The sequence below is a fragment of the Eurosta solidaginis genome, chromosome 1 (assembly GCF_040869045.1).
Source record: "Eurosta solidaginis isolate ZX-2024a chromosome 1, ASM4086904v1, whole genome shotgun sequence".
Classification (NCBI taxonomy): Eukaryota; Metazoa; Arthropoda; class Insecta; order Diptera; family Tephritidae; genus Eurosta; species Eurosta solidaginis.
Window position 1 is genome coordinate 390,721,715 of NC_090319.1, and position 26,569 is coordinate 390,748,283.

Here is a 26,569-nt window from a genome sequence, read left to right on the forward strand (position 1 = left end):
AAAATCTAAATATGTGCTTTTGTTTGGAAAATTGTCATTTCCTCAGGTGCATATATTACGAACAAACGCAAGCCTTAATTCCTTGAATGGAGAATGAATCAGAAGATACTGCGCTAGGTTTGCTTAATGATCCCTACAGTATTTTAGAAGTAGTACATTGACAACTGAAAGCAATGCTAGTATCCGCCAAAAACTCGATAATTTAGCATACGGCGAAAGGAAGCCTTTTGCGGCTGATATACTTGATTATTGGAAAAATCTGTCCACAAAAGAAAAGGATTTGTATAAGCTGGCTGAAGTCATTTTAGCTGTTCCGTCAAGTTTCCGTTGAGAGAGGATTCAGTGCGTTATCTACAATTCTCACTAAGCAGCGCTCCAGATTAAGCAGTAACACAATAAATGATTTACTTATGATTAAGCTCAATAATATTTTACTGGAAAAAGTAAATTTCTAAAAGTTCTATTCAAGTTTTACTAAATTGTCGAATGAATCTCTTTTAAATATTTTATATTTTCTTTGCATTCATTATTTTAAGTTTATTTATTTTCTTGTACCTACTTGAAATTTTTCATTTACTGAATTTGGTGTTGAATTGCATATGTATGTATGTACTTATGTATATGAAGTGAATTGATATTTTAATAAATGGAAATATTTATAAACATATATGTAGTTCCTTTTCTTGTACTTTGTTAATTTCAAAGAGAATAAAAGAAAACTTTGTTTTTCATGTGAATGTATCTACCTACTATTTTTATACCTTTCATGAAAATGAAATGGTATATTAATTTCGTCACGAAACCGAAAATTGTACGTCCTTAAAGGTAAATAGATAGACCCACCATTAAGTATACCGAAATAATCAGGTTGAAGAGCTGAGTTGATTTAGCCATGTCCGTCTGTCTGTTTGTATGCAAACTAGTCCCTCAATTTTTGAGATATCTTGATAAAATTTGGTGAGCGGGTGTATTTGGGTGTCCGATTAGACATTTGTCGGAACCGACCGGATCGGACCACTATAGCATATATCCTCCATACAACCGATTTTTCAGAAAAAGAGGATTTTTGTAATATCTTACCCAATTTAACGGATTGAAGCTTCAAACTTCACCATATACTTTCGTATATTGCACATATTGTTGCCTGAAAAAATGGATGAGATCGGTCGTATATATAGTATATATCCCCCACAACCGATTGTTCAGATAAGGAACTTTTCGTAATTACTGGCCTATTTTAAGAGCTAGAGGCTTCAAATTTCAACGAATGCTTACGTATATAGCATATATTGTTGTCTGAAAAAATCATAAAGATCGGTGGTATATATAGTATATATATATATATATAGTATATATATATATATTTTCGCAAATTTTAGCACCATTTTAACAGCTTGAAGCTTCAAATTTCACCGAATACTTACGTATATAACATATATTGTTGTCTGAAAAAATCATAGAGATCGGTTGTATATATAGTATATATCTCATACAACCGATTGTTCAGATAAGAAACTTTTCGCAATTTCTACCCCATTTTAACAGCTATAAGCTTCAAATTTCACAAATTGCTTACGTATATAGCATATATTGTTGTCTGAAAAAATCATAGAGATCAGTTGTATATATAGTATATATCTCATACAACCGATTGTTCAGATAAGAAACTTTTCGCAATTTCTACCCCATTTTAACAGCTATAAGCTTCAAATTTCACCGATTGCTTAAGTATATAGTATGTATTGTTGTGTCAAAAAATCATAGAGATCGGTGATATATATAATATATATATGATGGTATATATAGTATATATATATAGTATATATATATAGTATATATATATAGTATATATATTTTTTTTACGATTTCGGCCCCATTTTAACAGCTAGAAGCTTCAAATTTCACCAAATGCTTACGTGTATAGCATATATTGATGTCTGAAAAAATCATTGAGATCGGTGGTATACATAGTATATATCTCATACAACCGATTGTTCAGATAAGAAACTTTGCGCAATTTCTGCCCCGTTTTAACAGCTAGAAGCTTCAAATTTCACCGAATACTTACGTATATAGCATATATTGTTGTCTGAAAAAATCAGAGATCGGTTGTATATATAGTATATATCTCATACAACCGATTGTTCAGATAAGAAACTTTTCGCAATTTCTACCCCATTTTAACATCTATAAGCTTCAAATTTCACCGATTGCTTACGCATATAGCATATATTGTTGTCTGAAAAAATCATAGAGATCGGTTGTATATATAGTATATATCTCATACAACCGATTGTTCAGATAAGAAACTTTTCGCAATTTCTACCCCATTTTAACAGCTATAAGCTTCAAATTTCACCGATTGCTTACGTATATAGTATGTATTGTTGTGTCAAAAAATCATAGAGATCGGTGATATATATAATATATATATGATGGTATATATAGTATATATATATAGTATATATATTTTTTTTACGATTTCGGCCCCATTTTAACAGCTAGAAGCTTCAAGTTTCACCAAATGCTTACGTGTATAGCATATATTGATGTCTGAAAAAATCATTGAGATCGGTGGTATACATAGTATATATCTCATACAACCGATTGTTCAGATAAGAAACTTTGCGCAATTTCTGCCCCGTTTTAACAGCTAGAAGCTTCAAATTTCACAAAATGCTTACTTATATAGCATATATTGTTGTCTGAAAAAATCATAGAGATCGGTGATATATATATTATATACTTCATATAAACTGTCATTTTCGCCCCTTTTTTACGGCTAGAAGCTTCAAAATTCATCAAATTTCATCAAATAGTTACGTCTACGTCATATATTTTTGAAATACGTGATTCGTAGTCATATTTTTTACATGCAGACCACAAAAAACGTGAAGCTTTGCATCCTCACACAGATTACCTACCTATTTTTTATTTTATATTTATCTTAAAAATCGTTTAGATATGTTCAAATTTCACTAAATGCTTACGTGTATAGCATATATTGTTGTCTGAGAAAATCATAGATACCGGTTGTATATATAGTATATATCCCATACAACCGATTGTTCAGATAAGAAACTTTGCGCAATTTCTGCCCCATTTTAACAGCTAGAAGCTTCAAATTTCACCAAATGCTTACGTGTATAGCATATATTGTTGTCTGAAAAAATCATTGAGATCGGTGGTATATATAGTATATATCTCATACAACCGATTGTTCAGTTAAGAAACTTTGCGCAATTTCTGCCCCTTTTTAACAGCTAGACGCTTCAAATTTCACCATATGCTTACGTATATAGCATATATTATTGTCTGAAAAAATCATAGAGATCGGTGGTATATATATTATATACCCCTTATAAACTCTAATTTTTGCCCCCCCCTTTTTACGGCTACAAGCTTCAAAATTCATCAAATTTCATCTAATAGTTACGTTTATGTCATATATTGTTGAAATACGTGATTCGTAGTCATAGTTTTTACACGCAGACCACAAAAAACCTGAAACTTTGCATCCTCACACAAAGTACCTACCTGTTTTTTATTTTATATTTATCTTAAAAATCGTTAAGGTATGTAGATCTGTTCACTATATATTTCTTATCTTATACATCCGATTATTCGGAGATTACGAACGGGATAAGATTATTGTTCAGCCCCATTCATGAAAGGTATGAAGTCTTCGGCACAGCCGAAGACAGTCCCGTTCTTACTTGTTACATTTGATGTCATCATAATTGAAATACGCTGTATCTATACTTACTCATGTATGTATGTATGTACATGCATAATATATAACTACCTGCTACTGGTGAGACGTTTTTTAAATCGGATAATTACATTTGAGAATAGTATACGGTAGCTACAGTAGGCAGAATGTTTTAAGGGTTAGTATTTGCGTGAAAAATTTTAGGTAAATAAATTTATTTCAAAAAAACATATTAGAATCATACATATAAGTATGCTTGCATATTCACATTGGTAGCATATCTATATATATGTATATATATATTAGGGAGTGCCAAACAAATTTTATTTTACTTTTGATATAGTGAAAATATAGTTCAGGACATCCGAATAGCTAAGAAAAATAAATACCTGGCTCGATTTACCTCCGAGGAGATTTATATTGAGCTTCTCTTCAAATTTGCGTCGTGCTTATTTTCAATTTTACCTACAAATTGGCGGGACTCAGAACGGGATCTGCATAGCAGATGAATTTTCGCTGATAAGGTTGTGTGTCAATCCATAAAATTTTACTCAATGGAAAAATGAGGTGTAAAAATTTTCCATTTTGGTGAAAAATTTTCAATTTAGCTGTGCTAATCCACGTGCAAAGAATTTATTTTGTCTTAGATTTAGTTTTTTACGCACGCTTTTCACATGCATTTCTTCTTTTCGTATGTTTTTGGCTTGGTGGTGCTTGAGAAGCTATTCACCCCTATTCTGCATTTCGATTACGTTCCCGTTCTACGCTCCGCTTCAATCGAAGTTTGGTATTCTGCATTACGACGGAATTGTAAAGAGAAGAGGAAGAGCAAATGATTTTTCGAAATCAGCTGTTGGTACGGAATGTGTGAACATTGGAACAAAATAAATTAAAGAAAATTTGTAAAAAAAATACTGAAAAACGTTTATATTTTATTATCCACGCCATTTTGTACAAAAAAAAGCAATAGAATATATTGCCGCAGTGTTATATTTTTTGAGTGAAGTGATTTCATAATTGGAAGTGTGTTTTTGTCGTTCTTTTGGCCAATTCCCTGCCGTGGCCACCAAGTTTTGTTAAAACGGATTCCTGCACGAATATAGTTGACATTTTTTGAATTTTAAGGATGCTAAGATTTATTTATTCTTTCCGCAAGGATTGTTCACGTTTTCGCTTCACCTTCCTCTACTCCGGCAGCTTGCTTTGGCATATATCTGGACCCAACGAACAGACACAAATTATAGCTGTCTATTATAATGGAATCAATAGCCGCGGCATTATTTATGGAGTTGGAAAGCAACGCATACGAAAATTGCCAGGTGAGAATGGAAAGGCAAATATTGTGAGATTTGTGTAATCCATTTGAGATGAGTGACAAATTGTAAGAAATTGAACTTAAAAGTGGTATAGTTTAATGACTTATTTTCTTATTTAGGTTCATAAAAAACTTTCGACTTAACAAGGATGCTTTCAAGTATGTGTTAGATACTTTTGCGGCGCAAATACGTCCAAGGACTTCGACATCGACATGTTGTTTTTGACCTGGAAACATATAAAAAACAATCATCATCAAGCCTTCTACGTTTCTTAACAAGTTTTACTTACATTTTTGTTAAAATTCTGTTATAAATTAATAAAAAAATAAAAAGAAAATATTTTTCCGCCAACTAATTTGCAACTTAGAAAAACGGAACTGCGATCGAAATGCAGAATACAAAAAATCGAACGATTCGAAGTTGGATCGAAAGAGATTGGAACACAGAATACTAAAATTGTTAAATCGAAAAAATTCCAATCCAAGTCGAAATGCAGAATAGGGCTGATTATTTTTTGCATTTCTGCAACAAAATGTATGCGCGAGCACACAAAAGTAATTGTCATATTTTACCTAGCGATTATGAATATTTTACCTAGCCTCATTGGCTAGGGAAAATTCTGACGTTCGTATTCACCACGATAAGTATCAAAAATTTCCGTCGGGTTGTCAAAATTTTACTTTTTCATGCGATTGGCCCAGGGTCTAAGTTTTTCATCGCAGAAATATCCTCGGAATGTTTGCGAAACTACCGAAACTAACTATGTAGGTATAATTGAGAAAACTCTTTTTGATATTGCTTTGCCCGGGACTAACCCACACTTTTTATATTTGTATAGAAAAAATAAGGTCGGTATGAGACACTTCTAAACATAAAACAACAAATAAAAATTTGAAATTTTATAGGTACGGCTATATTTTTAGATGCCTGGAAAAACTTTTTCATTATAACAACACCCACCCCAATGTACATATGTATGTATATGCATTTTTATAATTTCTCATTAATGATAATTTTGTATGTACTTGGGACCTACTCCTCCAGACGATCGCAATACATGTAAATTAGAAATAAATTCAAGTAAATTTTTCAGTTTTATTAAATTCTTATTACAAAAAAGTAACTTTGCTTTGTGTTAAGAGGGGATAACCCTTTATTGCTTAATGTATGAGAACATTTAAAAAATTTTTTTGGAATTTATTTAAAATTTATCTAAAAATTAATTAATTAAATTTTTCACATATTACCTTCCTTTCGTTTAACTTATCAAGGGAAAACTTAAAGATATTGCATCACCATTATTTAAAAGATTGTTTATTTTACATCATATTGATTTTCAAACGAACGATCGCGATCGATCGCGCGATCGATCTTTTTAAAATGAGAAAATATATGAGTTTTGCAGTGGACGCTCGCAAATAACGATCGATACCGAAAAATCTAATCACCACACTTGAAAAGAAGTTTTGTCGCTCGTATTTGTTTGCGAAATTTCAGGCGAAGGTATTAAACCATCTTTAGATATAATTGAAATCACAACAAATTTTGAAAAACCAATTTCTATAAATAAATTACAAAAATTTTTAGGTATGATAAATTACTATCACAGATATATTAAAATGTTAGCAACAGAACTTAGTCCTCTTCATGACATGTTAACACATGCAATTAAAAACAAACTCAAACAAATAAATTGGACAAATGTAACCACAACAGCTTTCGAAAATGTTAAAAATCTTTTTGCTAAAATACTTTACTTACACATTTCGACAAAAATGGTACTTTATCATTAGCAGTAGATGCATCAAATGTTGCTATTGGAGCAGTTCTTCAACAAACTAGCAATAATATACTAGAACTTAGCTTATTTTTCAAGAAAATTAACTACAACAGAAACTAAATTTTCCACATTTGATCGTGAACTTTTGGCAATTTATAATTCAATTAAACATTTTAAACATTTTCTTGAAGGTAGAACTTTTACAATTTATACTGATCATAAACCTTTAATTCATGTTCTAAATTCTAAAGTAGATAGATCTCCTCGTCAACTACGTCATCTTGAATATATTGCTCAATTTTCAAATGATATTCAATGTATACGTGGAAAAGACAACATAGTTGCCGACACACTTTCCCGTATTCCAGAAATAAATGCAATTTCAACTCAAGATATAAATTTAGAAACTTTATATAAAGAACAACAAACTGATACATTTTTACAAAAAACCATTTCTGATCAAAATTCTAAAAATAATTTGAAAGAAATTCATATTCCAGTTATTAATTTAAACATATGGTGTGATGTTTCTCTACAACCTTTTCGACCTTATGTTCCACATTCTATGAGAAGAATTATATTTGACAAAATTCACTCATTATCTCATCCAAGTATAAGAACAACTAGAAAATTAATTCAAAATAAATATTATTGGCCTAACATGCGTAAAGAAATTAACGATTGGACTTCATCTTGCATCAATTGTCAAAAATCCAAAATTTCAAGACATACTAAATCTCCTATTCAAAAAATTCAAATACCATCAGGTCGTTTTGAACATATTCATATGGATATTGTTGGACATCTTCCAGTTTCAAATGAAAATTGTTATATTTTAACAATTATTGATAGATTTTCACGTTGGCCTGAAGCTTATCCACTTAAAGATATTTCAACAAATACTATAGTAAAAACTTTTATTCAAAATTATATACCACGATTTGGTATACCATTGAATATTACAGTAGATCAAGGTTCACAATTCACCTCAAAATTTTTTTACGGAATTAACTAAACTTTTAGGTTCTCATAAAATTCATACATCTCCTTACCATCCCCAAGCAAATGGCATGATAGAGAGATTTCATCGAACTTTAAAAGCAGCAATTATAGCATCAAACGACTTCGTTCATTGGTCTGACATTTTACCATTCATTCTACTTGGTTTACGAACTTCTATTAAAGAAGATTTAAAATGTTCATCTGCTGAACTTGTTTATGGCCAAACACTTAGAATACCTGGTGAATTAATTATTTCAAATAGTAATAAAGAACATGATTTTTCTAATGACGCTCTCCATAAAATAAGAGAATATTTTTCACTTGTTCGTTCTAAAGTGTTTCATCATAATAAAGAAAATTTTTTCGTTCCTAAACAATTAGAAAATTGTGAGTATGTTTTTGTTAAAGTTCTTCGTAAATCTAATTTAGAATCACCTTATGAAGGACCTTTCAAATTTATCTCTAAGAAACATAAAACATTTACAATTCAATACAAAAATACTATTAAAAATATTTCAATTGATTTACTTAAACCAGCAAACATACTTATTAACACTAATTTAAATACAAATACATTAAACAACAAAAAACAAAAAAAGGTTACATTTAATATTAATTAATAATTTGTTTGTTTCAAATTTTCTTGGAGGGGGAGTAAATATAGTGTTAACTAGTTTGTATTCTTTACTTTAATTTTTAAAAATAATTTTTATTGAGTTTTCGTGTTAACCTAAAATTTTTGAATAACTTCAAAAAAAGAAAATTCTAATTAGTTGGAAAATATCTAAACTCAAAAATAAACAAAAATAAATTTATATACTTAAAATCAAAACAAAAAAGATTTTTAAAATATCAACTTGAATGTTGATATAACCTCTGAAATTGATGCGCATAAAATTTGTACTACTAAATTTCAATACGCATTATGCTCAGATGTAACTGAAATATGTGTCTATGTTTCACCCTCTACGCTAATTCTATGTATTCTATGGGTGTCCACTATTCACTGCAACTGATTCAGCTATATGTTATACATTATGGCCACCAGAGGTGTGTGTCTCCGATTTTAGGTACAGCCTGTTCTATAGCTATTTATTTAACCAGTTCCGCTAGATGGGTCTTCTAAGCATTATCTAAGCGAGGATAAGCGTTTTTTTTTACGCGCAAACGTATAATACGTATACACGCGTGTAAAAAATAAACACGCGACTATGAGGATGTGATGTCAACATTTGATATGTTGATGTGACATCTATAGGCAAATTGAATTGAGGAATTTAACAGAATTCTTGTGTTTGGCAGAGGAATTTAACAGAATTCTGGTGCATGGCAGAGGAATTTAACAGAATTCTGGTGCGTGGCAGAGGAATTTAACAGATTTGCAATTTTCCAGAGGAATAACAGAATTCTTGTGTTTGGCAGAGGAATTTAACAGAATTCTGGTGCGTGGCAGAAGAATTTAACAGAAGTAAAAAAAACATGGCTAATGTCAGAAACGGTTATACCCATGATACCAAAAATATAGATAATTCAATGTCACGTTAGCCACTTGAAATTTTTTTGATTTTAATTATTTTCACATTAACGGATACGAGTCAATTGTTTTCATTGTTATTTTAAATAAAAAAGAAAAAAAAATTAGCTGTTTTCATTTGAAATGTGTAAATACGAAATAAATAAATAAGAAAATGTAAGGCGCGGAAAACTCCGAAGAGATTTCCAATTTGCGTCGTACCTACTCCTTTTAATTTTTCCTACAAATTGACCTACTTGTTTTATGCCGACTCCGAACGGCATCTGCAAGGCAGATGAGTTTTCACTGAAAACTTTTCATGGCAGAAATACACTCGGAGCGCTTGCCAAACACTGCCGAGGGGCGACCGAGCTTAGAAAAATTTTGTTCTAATCGAAAATACTTGTTTCTAAAATTTTGATGTGCTTTGGCTGGTTTATGAACCCAGGATCTTCGGTGTAAATACGAAACACCAATCTGAAAAGAAGGGTTTTTGTCATTTGACAAGAAGAAAGCCCGAAAAGAATGAGAATTTAATCGAAAAAATGTAATTTTGTCTCCTTCGAAAAAGGTTAAGGTCGCTAAGGTACGGTCGTTGCATGGATATTTGTAAAAGTCGTTGTTTAATAATTTTGATACGAATGGGCTTTACGGTTGTTAAAAGGGTCAGTGATCTTTCTCCTGGAAACAAACATTCTCGATGCAAATCAGGGTTGAACCTTTTTTTCAAACATCCTTCTGACAGTTCAAAATTAGTTGTTGTTTTTCCTGATGTCTCACACCTCACGAAATCATTCCGAAATGACTTTATTGATGAGACCTTATGTTTCAAAATATATAAATAGAGTGCAATTTCGACCTGCCTTTAACAAAAAAATAATATTTTGAACGTAAAACCTTTTGGTATATAACTCACACTGCAACATTTTGGCAGCACTAATGTCGTAAAATACCACAACACGATTATTGTTAATAACAACGTTTTTGGAAAATATATTAATATGTATATATATATACATATATGTATATATGCACATTAATCGCAATAAAGGATATTATTGAAAGAAATTTCCATCCCGAAACATCACAGTTTTACTTTAAACAGTAACGGTATGACAACGCTGCTATCAAAAAAAAAATCTATGAAACTTCAAAAATCCCCAAATACGTCAAAATTTCTTTAGTTGAACTACCTTATTATATTAGCTTCACTTGTATGTATGTTTGTTTGTAACTCTAGGCGTACAAAGGAGAGTTAGACCCATCTAGCGGCAATTATTGAAGACTCGCTGTAGTGGTTAAATAACTAGCTACAAAACGAGTTGTGCTTAATAGCAGAGACACGAACCTCGGTGCTACGGCGTGTTTTTTAGTTTTATTGAACTATATTTTTTATACCATGGTTATACCTGGTAGGTGTTTTAATCATGGTCTTGTGTATATACTATATGTGTGTATATAAAATGTCTGCTTAAATTTCAGGCAGAGGACGTCACTATGCTTCAAAATGTATTGCTATTGTGTTATGAATATTATCATGATTTAAAGCTGAGTAATGACTGCAGTGAGTTCAGTCCATGTTTAGCGCCAGCCGAATGTGCTCGAGACAATATTGTTTTTAATATTTTACATTTTTTGACTGACTCTAATTTTATGCGAATGAATGTAAGTATGTTAATTTCGAATATTTCATAAATCATGCAACAGTTAGGGGATCTGGGGATTTGAAGATGATTCAATTATTATTATTGATTGAATAATGGGTTTATTTGAAGAAAAAATGTATGCGATTTGACAGCTTTCGAATCCTTCCTTGTGAATCGAGTTGCAGAATTAGGCCCCTGGGCTAGTTTAAGGTTATGATTAACAATAATCAAATAACCAAAAGTGCATGTACTAAACAATATAGAAAAAACTTCTATTTGACTTTTGGAGTAATCCAACCAAGATATGTTCCTCCCAGTTAGCAAATTGATGTTTTTAGTCGTCTTTCGGGGTCAGATTGTTAAAGTGTTTGAATATAGCTCTTTTTGATAAATAATTGCAAATCCCGAAATAATTCGTTAAGCCGTCCGAAATAGTAAGAGGTGGTCTGAAAGAACCCCGAAGAAGTACAGAAATGATCCGGAAAGTAATATATTTATATTCACGAAATAATTCGAAATAGTAAGAGGTGGTCTGAAAGAACACCGAAGAAGTACAGAAATGATCCGGAAAGTAATATATTTATATTCACGAAATAATCCCGAAATAGTCCCAAAGTTATCCCCGGCCGCTTTTGAAAGATTGATTACCCCGTATATACTGAATATCCTTGCTCAAGGTAAATGTATAAGCAAGAAAAAGTAAGCGAGAATGTGCGATAGAGCGGAGGGTACAATTCTAAGATAGGTTCACTTCAGGTTTCTGAGGAAACGCTTTTTGGAGTACCTTTTTTTATACTCAGCGTGCTTTGCACACAGAGTATATTAACTTTGATTGGATAACGGTTGGTTGTACAGGTATAAAGGAATCGAGATAGATATAGACTTCCATATATCAAAATCATCAGTGTCGAAAACAAATTTGATTGAGCCATGTCCGTACGTCCGTCTGTCCGTTAACACGATAACTTGAGTAAATTTTGAGGTATCTTGGTGAAATTTGGTATGTAGGTTCCTGGACACTCATCTCAGATCGCTATTTAAAATGAACGATATCGGACTATAACCACGCCCACTTTTTCGATATCGAAAATTTCGAAAAACCGAAAAAGTGCGATAATTCATTACCAAAGACGGATAAAGCGATGAAACTCGGTAGGTGGGTTGACCTTATGAGGCAGAACAGAAAATTAGTAAAATTTTGGACAATGGGCGTGGCACCGCCCACTTTTAAAAGAAGGTAAAAAGTTTTGCAAGCTGTAATTTGGCAGTCGTTGAAGATATCATGATGAAATTTGGCAGGAACGTTACTCCTATTACTGTATCTGTGCTAAATAAAAATTAGCAAAATCGGATGAAGAACACGCCCACTTAAAAAAAAAATGTTTAAAGTAAAATTTTAACAAAAAATTGAATATCTTTACAGTAGATAAGTAGATTATGTCAAAATTCAACTCCAATAATGATATGGTGCAACAAAATACAAAAATAAAAGAAAATTGCAAAATGGGCGTGGCTCCGCCCTTTTTTATTTAATTTGTCTAGAATACTTTTAATGCCATAAGTCGAACAAAAATTCACCAATCCTTGTGAAATTTGGTAAGGGCATAGCTTCTATCACGATAACTGTTTTCTGTGAAAATGGGAAGTCGGTTGAAGCCCCGCCCAGTTTTTATACACAGTCGACCGTCTGTCCTTCCGCTCGGCCGTTAACACGAAAACTTGAGCAAAAATGGATATATCTTTATTGAACTTAGTTCACGTACTTATCTGAACTCACTTTATCTTGGTATTAAAAATGGGCGAAATCCGACTATGACCACGCCCACTTTTTCGATATCAAAGTTTCGAAAAATTAAAAAAATGCCACAATTCTATACCAATACGAAAAAAGGGATGAACATGGTGATTGGATTGGTTTTTTGGCGCAAAATATAACTTTAGAAAAAACTTTGTAAAATGGGTGTCACAGCCGAACCCTAGGTCTTAGGGGCTAAAAATGTTCGTTTTACTGTGATATACAAACATGTGAAGTTTTAAGTAAATCCATAAAGGTTTAGAGGTGGCGACAAGAGCTTAAAGTTATATACATATCGTTAGCTTAATGTGAAAATGTGATAAGCCACTTTTTTTGAAAAATTTTATTTTAATGCAGTTTTAAAACTGAATTCAAAATACATCGATCACAAAAAAAAATATTTAAATTTTTCATTTTTACGTGCTGTGGTCAATGATGTGTAAATGTGCTAAGACGTCAGCTGTTAAAAAAATGTGCTAAGTCAACCTGTCAATAATATCAATCTGAATTACTGTCATTTCTTTGTGTGCACATTTTTATTTCTTATTTATTTAATTAAGTCTACAGTACCAAATACCTTACAGACTAGAACAATATATTTAGATAAATCCCAAACAGGGAAGTAAATATTATATAGAATAATACAAAACACAAGTTTTTTACTAACAAATCGCATTAAATGTTTTTACAAAGTGTGATTTTGAGGAAGCACAGTCAACATGGTTTGTGATTGAAAATAAAACATTCATTTCACGCAATGCCCGAGCAATAGGCGCCATGCTCGCATATTTTGTTTTAAAATTTTCTAAATAAAAGGGAAGCATTGTACGCAGATTTCTTCGCGGAACATTAAACTAATACGCTCAAGTAAAACTGGACAATCAATTACGCCATTAATAACGTTAAACACGAACCCAAGTGAAAGAACTTTCCGTCGCTTTTCCAAAGAATCCAAATTTATTAACATGCGTCGAGCATCATACGAGGGAGCTGGATCCTCAAACCGAAGGGAACGTAATGCGTGTTTCAGAAAAACTTTTTGCACTCGCTCGATCCTATTGATCGCAAGCGGATCATGTGGTCGCCAAATAAAGACTGCATACTCCAAGTGTGACCGGACAAGCGACGTAAAGAGTTGTTTATGGGTGTAAGGGTCGGCAAATTCGGACGAGTTGCGACGAATGAAACCCAAAAGAGAATATGATTTTGAAATTATACCATTTAAATGACTGTTGAAATTAAACTTTGCATCAAACACAACTCCTAAATCCTTAAATTCTGTAACGGATTGCGGTACACCAGTACCAATAGCATACGATGTACTCAGATTGTACTGACGCTTGGAAAAAGATAAATGGAAAAATTTTTTAATATTTAAAGAGAGGCGCGATTTCACACACCATCTATAAAGATTGTCGAGATCGTTCTGTAGGTTCATCGCGTCAACTAAGTTTCTAACATTACAAAAAATTTTTAAATCGTCGACATAAAGCAAAAACTCTGCATGTAAGAAACAATCACTTATGTCGTTAATAAATAGTATAAATAGGAGTGGTCCTAAAATACTACCTTGGGGAACCTCCGAAGAGGCAACAAATTGGTTAGAAGCCAATCGTAACTACGCAGCATCTATTCATTAAATATGAATTGATCCACAATAAGAAAGATGAGTGAAATCCTATGCAGGCCAATTTACTAGGTAAAATTTTGTGGGAGACTTTATCGAAAGCCTTAGAAAAATCTTTATAAATGCACTTGAAGTGCAGAAGAAAATGAAGAAGTGCAGAATTCAGTGAACACAGCTAAATTAGAAACTGTTGACCGACCTGACACAAACCCATGTTGATTTGGGTTTATCAAAGTCTTAACAGCAAAATAAATTTTTTTTTGACTATGTATTCAAAAAGTTTTGAGATACATGAGAGCTTCGCTATCGCCTATAATTGCGAACATCACTTTTACTTCCATTTCTGAAAAACGGTGTTATGGTAGTCAGTTTCCAATCATTTAGGAATGTACCTGCGGATAGGGATTTATTAAAAATCACGAGTGGACTAACTAATGCTGAACAACTTTTAAATAAAATAGCTGAGAAACCATCGACATCTGTCTTAGAAGAAGGCTTAAGGTATGCTAAACCATCAATAATATCCTTTGAAGAAATCTCCAAGTTCCCAAAGTTCAAGAATGACGGGATATCAGCAGAAAAATCAGGGGGCACCCGTCATCAGTCACATAGTTTGACTTAAAAAAGTCTGCAAATAGGTTTGCAGCCTCAACTGGGGTACTAACATAATTGTTAGCATATACAACCGATGTAGGTATACTTGAGCTAGCTTTTTTCGATTTAACAAAATACCAAAACATTTTTGGATTAGTTTTAATGTTACGCTCAGTGTCATTTATATATCTTTTATAAAGCTTTTTATCTAAAAACTTACATTTTTTTTTGAAAATGGTTTTCAAGCTTTTTAAACGTAAGTTGTACCAAGAAGATTTATAAACAGCCCTATTTTTTAAAGGAATATTATTTAGACAAAAGCCATTCATAATTACTTTAAATTTAGAGAAGCAACTTTGAATATCTAGATCCGAAAGTAACTCAGCCCAATTGAATTCACTGAGAGAGTTATTCAAACTCGGATAGTCACAAGATGCAAACTTAAACGCAACTGAATCAGTATGGTTTAAGGGTAGAAACTCATAGAAAGTTAGCTTAATATGTAATGGAGCATGATGAACACCGTCAAGGGATATTGGAGAAATGCATTTTGATAAAGAGTAATTGAGTTTATCAGTAATAAATATGAGATCTAAAAATCGATTAAGTTGATTGAATATGCTATTAATCTGCTTAAGATTTATACTTAAAAAGCTCTCAACCACATAAGATTCATGTAGAGTAACAATATTATTAGCTGTAAGACCTGAATTAGCAGAATGACTGCTCCAATTAATGTTACTTAAGTTAAAATCACCTAAGACACATAAGTGATTATCTTGCAAATGGTCTACAGCCAGAGAAATAACATTATCCACATTAGCCTTATATAAAGTCGTATCACTGTTTGGCGTTATATATGAAGCAATGACATACAAACAGCCAAAAGTCTTAGAACCTCTGATACAAATACAAAGTTGGTCCAGCAACGAGTCATCAATAATAAGCGTGTAAGAAAATGCACGATACTTTCTTCTGACAGCAAAGAACGCCACCTCCTGTCATACAGCCAGTTTCGACAGCATCACGATCCTTTCGAAAGACATCATATGAACTCGGATCAAAAAACTCACTATCATAGAAATCAGAATTTAGCCATGTTTCTACCAAAACAACAACGTCAAAGGCCTCTTCAGTGCTAAAATGAAGTATAATTTCTGATTTAGTCCTCAGCCCGGAGACATTTTGATAATATATTTTCAGACCACTATTACAATCAGACGAAGAGCTAGCTAGTGATCAGGGTCACATTCGATGTGATTGCGCCGTTTCCTTTTGAAAAAAAAAATAAACGGCTTTAGGTTAACATTTGCTGGCCAAAGAGATGACTGCATAATAATGCGGAATAAAGATGACGGTACACCCAGTTTGAAATTGACACGTTGACACGTCTGCGCTTATTTGCTGGGTTATCTTTTTTGATAAGAGCATAACAATGGATCAAATTAATATTGATGTCTGTGTGTTTCGCAACATAGTTTTTTATGTCATCCGCAGTAACTTTATGTCCAAAAGACGACAAATGAACCCATCTGTTGCGAACAGAAACCGACAATTCAGTGTTATCACTTGAACCAACAACAACCTGTGATTTCTTTTGACTTTTGCTTCTATTTATTTTCTTGTCGTTTACAACAACAGTGCAATCAGTAGCATTGTTCGCATTTAGAGACGATGATTGAGAGACAGAAGTGCCGGCTCAGAGTTATCAACATACTCTACTGTAGATAATGAGCGCAAATCGCCATCAGCAATTGCATTTGACAAATCAGCATGAGTCATATCAGCAGCCGAAAGAGCACTTAATTCGGTATGATTATTATTGCTGCTCGCCATGGAATAGTGAGTACTAGAAGAATTATCAACAGATGCAGCAACAACATCGGTAACACTGACATCAGTAGCCGGATTAATAGCATTAACAGCAACTATTCAAGAAGCAGCATGTCCCTTCAGGGGCAAGCCATCACGGTCAGCGACCTTTGTTTTAGATCGCGTAACAATTAGATTATTAACATCCACATCACCATTGTTAACAGCAGTGTTACCATTGTTTTTAGATTTGCTAGGCAAATTATTATTTTTGTTATTGTTTTTAGCTGCATTGGCAGTGGATTCACTAAATCGAACTTGTTTCTTAGATCGATTTACATTTTTATGACCACTCAAAGCCATGTAAACTTCACTTAATGAACTTATGGCATTTTCAAGCTTATTCATATAAGCTGGAGTAGTAATTCCATCACAATTGTCACATCTAAAGATCAAGTTCTTACATGAAGTAATGAGTTGTAGCTAGATCTCAACTTAGTGCATTTATTATGATAATTAAAAGAGGAGATACCGCTCGATAGGAATCCACCCGAAGCACACTATAAGCCACAATTAGCACACAAAGACATAACAAAGTAATTAAAAGAAAATAAGCCACGGAGCAACAGAAAAACACGTCTGCATTCAGTCTAAAAGTACATACTTTGTTGTTGTTGTTGTATAAACGATAAAGACACTTTCCGAAGGCTTTGGGGAGTGGTACCGATGTTGATGGCCCTTTCCCGGATATAGATCCGGTACTTTCCGGTAACAAAGCACTATTAAGGTACTACTAGCTCGATCATCTCGGGAACGATTTATATGACCACATTAAACATTCTAGGCCGTCCCGCCCTCCCTATCCCCTAGTTCCATGAAGAACTTGGGGTCGCCAAAGCCTCGGCTGTCAATGAAACAGGATTCGCCACGGTTAGGTGAGTTGACAATTGGGTTGGAGAAGCTATATATTGTGCTGGCAACCCCTTGAGAGGGTTGCGAACACAACCCCTTGAAATTGGATTTACCCAATTGAGACATGCCTTTGGTGTATGATAAATGCTTTGCGCTGACTATAATCTACTTCAATTCTTATATGTCGATAACTACATGCTTTCTTACAGACTAGTTAAAAATAGAAAACAATTCAAGCTTTAACTTATATAAGCTGTTATTAAAATTTATAACACTACTGAATCGATTTGCTAGATGTATAGTTCTAGTTATAGTTTCATTCATAGCATAATTCGTTTTATGAGTTATTTCGATAAATAATCTATAGGAGTTAGATTCATAGAGAGGATTCTATAAAATTGAGCAATATTCGATACCACTTCTGACCAAGCATATATTTAAAGTGCCTTCAACCCCTATGACGTTGACACTGGTGTTACGTCTACTGAACCCAACCATTGCAACAAATTTTGAAACAACGAAATCAATGTGACTAGAAAAATAGTTTGGAGTCAAAAATTACACCCAAGCCTTTACTCTCTTGACAACGATTAAGAGATTTAGTTTGTAGATAAAGTATGTGGCAGTTGTCTTTATGGAATAAGAAACAACACAGCATTTGTTTGAATTTAAAAATAAGTTATTGCCTGCGCACCATCCGGCTAAAGAGTCCAGATCATCACCGCTAGAAATAAAATAAATAAATAAATGTAAGGCGCGATAACCTCCGAAGAGATTTTAGGCCGAGCTTCTCTTCTAATTTACGTCGTGCTCCTTTTTTTAAATTTGTCCTACAAATTGGCGGGACGGGACCTACTTGTTTTATGCCGACTCCGAACGGCATCTGCGAGGCAGATGAGTTTTCACTGAGAGCTTTTAATGGCAGAAATACACTCGGAGCGCTTGCCAAACACTGCCGAGGGCGACACCGCTTAGAAAAATTTTCTTCTAATTGAAAAACCTTATTTCTAAAATTTTGATGTTGCTGTGGTGTGAACCCAGGGCATTCGGTGTGGTAGGCGGAGCACGCTACCATCACACCACGGTTTCCGCCAATAGTTGGAAATAGTTTGACAAATAGTAGATATTTTTTGTGAAATACGTATATAGTTTTAGTGTTATATCACAATCGTTAAAGGGGAGGAGTGATGGGGAAACATATTGAGTAAAAAATACTAAGTCAGGAGAAAAAATTTGTTTTGTGGGAGGAAATTGTGCTAAGTCATAAAATAGCTGCTGGGTTAGCATATATGATTTTTATTTCTCTTTTTCAAAGCTTCTACACTCAAAAGTATTGCAACTAAGGTATCCTCATTCACAGTTTTGAAAAAAGGTTATTTCAAAAATTATTCAGTTTTTTTCGTCTCCTGTAAAATTCGTAAAAAGTGACTTAGCACATTTTCACATTAAGCTAACGATATATATATGCATTCTTAGCAGAGGCTCATTTTTTCGTGCTCAAAAAAATATGTATCTTATGAATAGTTCTATTTGTTTAAAATGTTTAAATATAAAACTAAATTTAAAATATAGATAACTCCGATATTAGTTTCATAAATCCAACAAATTATTTTTATTTTGATATATAGTGTGGGTCATCCACTCCTGTGTTACAAAAAAATTTAATATTTGATTTTTGGTACAAAACAGTATTCAAGTAAATTAAATATTTGTGTATACAAATTGAATAAATCTATAATCAAGAACGGATGAACCGATTTGGCTGAAAATTGGTGGAGAGGTAGCTTAGAACCAGGGAACGGACATAGGATACGTTTTATCCCATTCTGGCTAGGGTCTTGAGATCAAAACGTGGACCTGGGTAATCCTGGCATGTGTTTGTATAATTTGGGTATCAAATGGAAGATGTTTATGAGTAATTTGATACTGGGTATTTTTCGTACCCCTGGGTGACTAGGGAGATATAGGCCAAAACGTGGACCCGGGCACCCCTAGAATGTGTTTATACAATATGGATATCAAATGAAAGCCGTTGATTGGTGCTTTAGTACAGGGTAGTTTTCATACCTATTGGTGCCTAGGGTCTCGAGATATAGGCCAAAACGTGGACCCGGGCACCCCTAGAATGTGTTTATACAATATGGATATCAAATGAAAGCTGTTGATGAGTGCTTTAGTACAGGGTATTTTTCATACCTATTGGTGCCTAGGGTCTCGAGATATAGGCCACAACGTGGACCCGGGCACCCCTAGAATGTGTTTATACAATATGGATATCAAATGAAAGCTGTTGATGAGTGCCTTAGTACAGGGTAGTTTTCATACCTATTGGTGACTAGGGTCTCGAGATATAGGCCAAAACGTCGACCCGGGCACCCCTAGAATGTGGTTATACAATGTGGATATCAAATGAAAGCTGTTGATGAGTGCTTTAGTACAGGGTAGTTTTCATACCTAATGGTGACTAGGGTCTCTAGATATAGGCTAAAACCTGAATCAGGGTAACAGTAGGATGTGTTTTTACATTATGGGTACCAAATTGAAGCTGTTGATGAATGCCTTAGTAGAGGATAATTTTCATACCTGTTGGTGACTAGGGTCTCGAGATACAGGCCAAAACGTAGATCAGGGTAACACTAGGATGTGGTTTTACATTATGGGTATCAAATTGAAGCTGTTGATGTGTGCTTTAGTGCAGAGTAATTTTTATACCGGTGGGTGACTAGGGTGTCGAGATATAGGCCTAAATGTGGACCCGGATTCCCCTAGAAGGTGTGTGTAAAATGGATAGCAAATGAAAGATGTTGATGTGTGCTTTAGTACAGAGTAATTTTTATATCGCTGGGTGACTACGGTCTTGAGATATAGGCCAAAACGTGGACCCGTATACCCCTACAATGTGTGTGTAATAAGGATATGAAATGAAAGCTGTTGCTGAGGGCTTTAAAGTAATTTCCATTGTCATATTCGATTTAGTCGCATCAACCTGCCAAAACTGATAAATAAGCATGCGAAGCCGAAATAAACTGGGGGAGAGACTCGGAGTGGGACTGGGACTCGGAATAGGACTGGAACAAAATACATACCACCCTCTGGGACTGGCAATAAGGGATGAAGAAGAATGAAAAGAACTTGGGAGAAGAGAAAATAGGGAAGGAGAAGGAGACTGAGAAAGAGATAGAGTGAGACGAAATAGAGATAGATGAATCGAAAAAGACGGAGGGAGGAGTCAATAAAAGGATTAAGAAAAATATAAGAGGGGGGGGGGGAGGCAGAGGTAGACCGAAAACGCTTATTAAGATGTAGGCAGATAGACTAAATTTAGGGTAGAACAACGTCTGCCGGGTCTGCTAGTGTTAATATAAATGATTAGTATGTTAGCGGTTTTTTTGAATTTAACGGACATTTTTTTTGATATTCTTTTACAACTTGTAATAAATTTTGAAGTTCATGCTCTTCTTTCGTAAGTTTTTGGTTATAGTCTTGCATGAGTTTGACGCCGCGCTCTGCCGAGTCATTAACCACTATTAGTTTGCCGATTATTTCCAAAGCGTCCTTAAATTCATCGCTATCATTCCATTCAGAAGGATCATTGATCAAAAATGATGTTGATATGTTGAAACGGTCGAAAAACTTAATGGTGTTACACGTAATGAAGTCACACAAGTTCTTTGTAATGAACGATGGCAGATCCTTCTCTTTCAGGCTTGTGCGCTTAAGTGAATTGTCATTTTTATTGCCATCAAGGCCAAGCTCTAATACTCTCTTTGCCATTTTTCGCTTCTCAGCATAGGAAACATTATGGTCGAACAAGGAAAGAGCCATGTTTTCATCCGCCATATACCATAAATGGTTGCAGGCTTTTTTGGCACAGCAGTAGACATTTTCTCATCTATGCGTCTTCCTTTGCTCCTTCTTAGCTAACTTTAAAACTGATCCAGCTAAATTACCTGGGCGTCCGTCCTTGCGTTGCATTTCAAGAAATTCCTTGTGCTCTTCAATTGTCATCATCGTCATAACATTTGCATGTGCATGGGCGATGTCAAACAGACCGTTTAAATTTGCTACAAAAGCGGCCTCTTGTTCTCTGAAGATCTCTTTGGATTTATTTTCATTTTTGAGAAGACCTTTCCATTTTGTAACTAGTTTTTTCACTTTCGAAACACAATTGTACGAATAGGAATTCGTGCTTTCGACACTTCTTTTATGACAAGCACTGCACTTTCATGTATTGTTAAACGAACTTTATTGTGATTGTAAAAAAAAACACACAACACTTGCTTAATCGATGGTAATTTGCTTCCGAGAATTTGAGAACACGGATGTCCTAGTAAAAAAATTTCGTCAGTTGATCGTAAATTCGTCATATTTTTTTTAGCTTATTACAAAAAAAAAAAAAAAAAACCATGTACTAACGTCCACAAATTCGTACCAACTGCAGAAAAACATTTATTTATTCTTCGTCCCAAAAGATGCAAATTTACTTTGAAAGAGTTTACCGTCTTAAGGTTTTTTTAGCGTCTTATCATAGAAGCAAAGAATATTTGAATTTAACGCATGCATTGAAGTCGGCAGGCTTATACCTTTGCGTGCTTGAGCTTTTTGAAGCTTTCTGGATGAAAGTCAACTCCAACAACAGTAAAAGGCTGTATTTGCACAGCAAAAAAAGTTTTTCGGATAATAGTTTGAAATTTGTTTAGTCAACGTTCAGCTATTTCCTTATTAATCACCTGGAAAGTCACTGATTAAAGTTCTGTGAGGGCAGTGCAAACTTTTGTCTAATTTCATGTTGTTATTATTTTTGATTTTTTCTATTAATGTATTAATTAATTATTTCTGTTATTTACCCACAATTTAACCATTGTATTTAGAATGGTTTTCATAAAACACTTTTTTGTGTTTGCAGTGGATGCCGTGAAAAAATGCATTTTTTTCAAACGCCTATATACAAAGGTTTCATTCAGCTCAAGTCGCCACCTCTAAACAAGGTCTGATCAGGCTGAAGCTTTCCACTTTCTTATACTGTATCATTACGAAAATTTTTAGGCTGTAAGACTTGAAATCGGGATCAATTTCATAAATAAACCTAACCCTAGTGTCACACCCACCATATTAAGTAGAAGAAAATGAAAAAGATCTGCCGGGCGAAATAAAAAGTCCTTGGAATCTTGGCAGGAATACTGTTCGTGGTATTACATATATAAATAAACTAGCAGACCCGGCAGACGTTGTTCTGCCCTAAATTTGGCCTGCCTGCATACATTTTAAAAAGCTTTTTCCGTCTAACTCTGCCCTCCCCCTCTTCACTTTTTCCTAATCCTTTTATTCACTCCTCCCTCGTCTTTTTCGCTTCATCTATCTCCATCTTCGTCTCATTCTATCTCTCTCTCAGTCTATCTCTTTTCCGAGTCTCAGTCCCAGTCCTAGTCCTAATCCCAGTCCCAGTCCGTCTCTGGTCGGAAAAAAGGATCGTAAACACTAATATAGGCAAAATTATATACCAAATTTCAGGCAAATCGAATAGGACATATGTAAATAGGTATGTGGGTATTATTAATTCATTTCTCTATTTCGGCTTCGCATGCATATTTATCAGTTTTGCCAGGTTGATGCGACTAAATTGAATATCACAATGAAAATTACTTTAGAGCTCTCAGCAACAGCTTTCATTTGATATCCATATTATTCACACATTCTAGGGGTATCGGGGCCCACGTTTTGGCCTATATCTCGAGACCCTAGTCACCCAGCGGTATAATATATTACTCTGTACTAAAGCACTCGTCAACAGCTTTCATTTGATATCCATATTGTATAAACACTGTCTAGGCATTCACGGCCCACGTTTTGGCCTATATCTCGAGACCCTAGTCACCCAGGGGTATGAAAATTACCCTCTACTAAGCACTCATCAACAGCTTTCATTTGTTATCCATATTCTATAAACACATTCTAGGGGTACCCTGATCCACGTTTGAACAAAATCGACTGACACATCTCTTCAAACACCGGCGACCAACTAACACACATTTTAGCCTTTCCTTTTATATATATAGATTTTTTTTTCACACTTCACTATAATATTAAAACGAAATACAGATATTCATTGCTTTTGAAATTCGGCTTAAAAATTGCACATGGAACAACTAAAGACTCTCCTGAATTAAAAAAAAATGTCTTAGTACTTCTAAATCGTGGGCCCCTCAGAAACCCCGGGTCCTGGGGTAATCCCCCCCTCTCGACGGGCCTGGTGATGTGGTATACTTGATATTATTCGCTATAATATTTTTTATTGATAAGCAGGTTGTTTAATTAAACACCAAGCAATTACACGGAAGTATATCCGCACTACCTGAAAATATGAGTGCCGTTGAGCATACGTAACATTTTATTATTTCGTATAAACATTTAAAAAAAATTGCAATAAAATAATATTGGGAATATAAACTGAGATATAACCTATCCTATATTTCAAGTTAGATCAAACTACACACGGGGTGCAAAACTAATTTAAAATCGGTTCAGTAGTTTAGGAGTCCATCGCGGACAAACATAGTGACACGTGATTTTTATATATAAAGATTAGGTGTACCTGACAGATGATGTTCTTGGTCACACTGGTCTACATTTTGGTCCATATCTCGAAACGCCTTCACATATACAACTAAGGGCCACTCCTTTTTAAAACCCTCACTAATACCTTTAATTTGATACCCATATCGTACAAACGCACTGTAGAGTCACCCCTGCTCCATCTTTATGGCGATATCTCGAAAAGGGGTCCACCTATAGAACTAAAGCCGACTCCCTTTTAAAATACTTATTTACACCTTTCATTTGATACCCATATCGTACAAACCCATTCTAGAATCACCCCTGGTCCACCTTTATGGCGATATCTCGAAAAGGCTTCCACCTATAGAACTAAGGCCCACTCCATTTTAAAATACTCATTAACATCTTTCATTTGATTCCCATATCGTACAAACAAATTCTAGAGTCACCCCTATTCCACATTAATGGCGATATCTCGAAATGGCGTCCACCTATAGAACTATGGCCACTCCCTTTTAAAATACTCTTTAATACCTTCCATTTGATACCCATGTCATACAAACACATTCCAGGGTTACCCTATGTTATTTTCCTACATGGTGATTTTCCCTTATTTTGTCTCCAAAGCTGAGTATGTAATGTTCGGTTACACCCGAACTTAGCCTTCCTTACTTGTTTTCAACTGCAAAAGGAAGATTTGTTCTCCCATTTTTGTTTGATTTTCGCCATTTTTTATTGTTTTGTTCATTGACAGAATACTACAGTTTATTTAAAATATGCAATGATATTTGTTCCTGTGGCTTCCTCATCAAAAATCCTGCCGTTATTTCACGAATGGGAAGATGCGTAAGTAACATTTATGTATTAACCACAAAAAATTAATATTTTTTTATTTATTTAATATCAATATCTACGTAGAGTATAACGATCAATTGGAGCATCCCTTAGCTTCTTCTTCTTCGCTAATTCAATAGCAGGAATATTGTAGCTCACTTGATACGTAGTCACACCCGTAAAATACAATTTGCTCAATTCATTATCTAATTCTCTTCTTTCGGATTTGCTAATCAAACCATAGAGAACATCCTTAAATCGTTCTAATTCTTTTACACGATTATAGTACGTACCATACGTGGTCTCATAATGTTTTAAATTGCTTCTTTCGTGTGCCGTTTGTAGAAAACGTCGAGACTCCTTCTTTGGCCAAAAGTAATTTGGTGAATAAGAAATCATGTAAGTGCTCTTTTCTAAATCTTTTAGCAGTTCTTCTATCAGTTTGATATCAACGTCGGGACATCGAAAGAAGGTCTTATATATTTCTTTCTTGCATTTTTCCAAACGGTTTAAGAAATTTCGATATTCTTCTACACCAAGTATGGTTTTAGGCCATACCTTGCTTTTAACTTGCCTTCCATTTGCTTGTAGAGGAATCCAATAGTGATTGCTTATGAGTGGCTCATCAGACTGTTCAATTTGACTTGTTACTTTAGCGAAACTATTCGGTTTCCAACTTTTATAACTATTTTCGTATGTGGTTAGAGAACGGCAGCAGCATTCATACATTTTTTCTGCAGTAATACCAAAAACTATGTCGCCGAAAATTAATAAATTCTATTATGTTTTAATTTTTTGTTCTATGAAAATTTATACAATACAGTTATTACGTCATAGATAAACAAAAAGACATCCCATGATGATTTCAATAAAAACAAAACATAACCAGATGTTGCTTGTGTTTTAATCATTTACAATTTTTATTTTATTTTTGCAGTGATTTGAGAAACGAGCTCGTTCAGGTGGTATCAATGGATTTGGGGCTCGAAAACGAACTTTTTAATGAATCTTTGCTTACGGATGTTTGGCTGGTGTCATTGGGTGGAGTTTTCGTCATGGCGTGCATTTGGTTGTATACAACATCCTTACTCTTAACATTTATGGTTTGTGTCGCAGTATTATTTTCGTTGGGATTAGCCTATTTCGTCTATACGCTTGTGCTTAAAATGGCATTTTTTCCTTATATGAATTTGTTGGCAGTGGTTGTAATTATAGGTAAGAGCAAATTAAAAAAAAGTACTAAGGCCCGGTTTTTCAGTAGTTGGTTAAGCTAAGCTTAAACTAAGTTTGCTTAAACTCTAGTCAAATTTAGACTCCAGTTAAACTACTGAGCAGTTTTTCAGTCACAGTTTAAGGCCGCCTTTGGGGTATGCTGTTATGTGCGGCAACATTGGTTTTCTTATTATCTACATAGTTTGTAGATACGGCAACAGCTGGAGTTTGTTTACCCAACAAACATGGAAAAAAATTC

The 26,569-nt window shown here is 34.1% G+C and overlaps 2 protein-coding genes across 4 annotated transcripts in view; one reads left to right on the forward strand and one right to left on the reverse strand.

The window, feature by feature from the left end:
• The window catches only part of disp (dispatched), a 136,065-nt gene that overhangs the window by 25,312 nt on the left and 84,184 nt on the right, over nt 1–26,569 (forward strand). For 2 of the 3 annotated variants that reach the window (XM_067763527.1, XM_067763528.1), the window contains 3 exons: nt 10,806–10,988; nt 25,019–25,110; nt 26,036–26,313. In XM_067763527.1, coding sequence (XP_067619628.1) covers nt 10,806–10,988; nt 25,019–25,110; nt 26,036–26,313 — 553 coding nt within the window. The remainder of the gene's footprint in view (nt 1–10,805; nt 10,989–25,018; nt 25,111–26,035; nt 26,314–26,569) is intronic. The other variant, XM_067763529.1, reaches the window with a different exon arrangement.
• LOC137252964 (uncharacterized) lies at nt 24,987–25,827 on the reverse strand. Its single transcript, XM_067789175.1, has one exon. It carries the CDS (start codon nt 25,825–25,827, stop codon nt 25,168–25,170), a length of 660 nt encoding a protein of 219 aa, XP_067645276.1. The 3' UTR covers nt 24,987–25,167.

Bases quoted from the DNA above. Each gene is read 5' to 3' on its own strand.
- LOC137252964 (XM_067789175.1), bottom strand. From the start codon at position 25,827: ATGTATGAATGCTGCTGCCGTTCTCTAACCACATACGAAAATAGTTAT.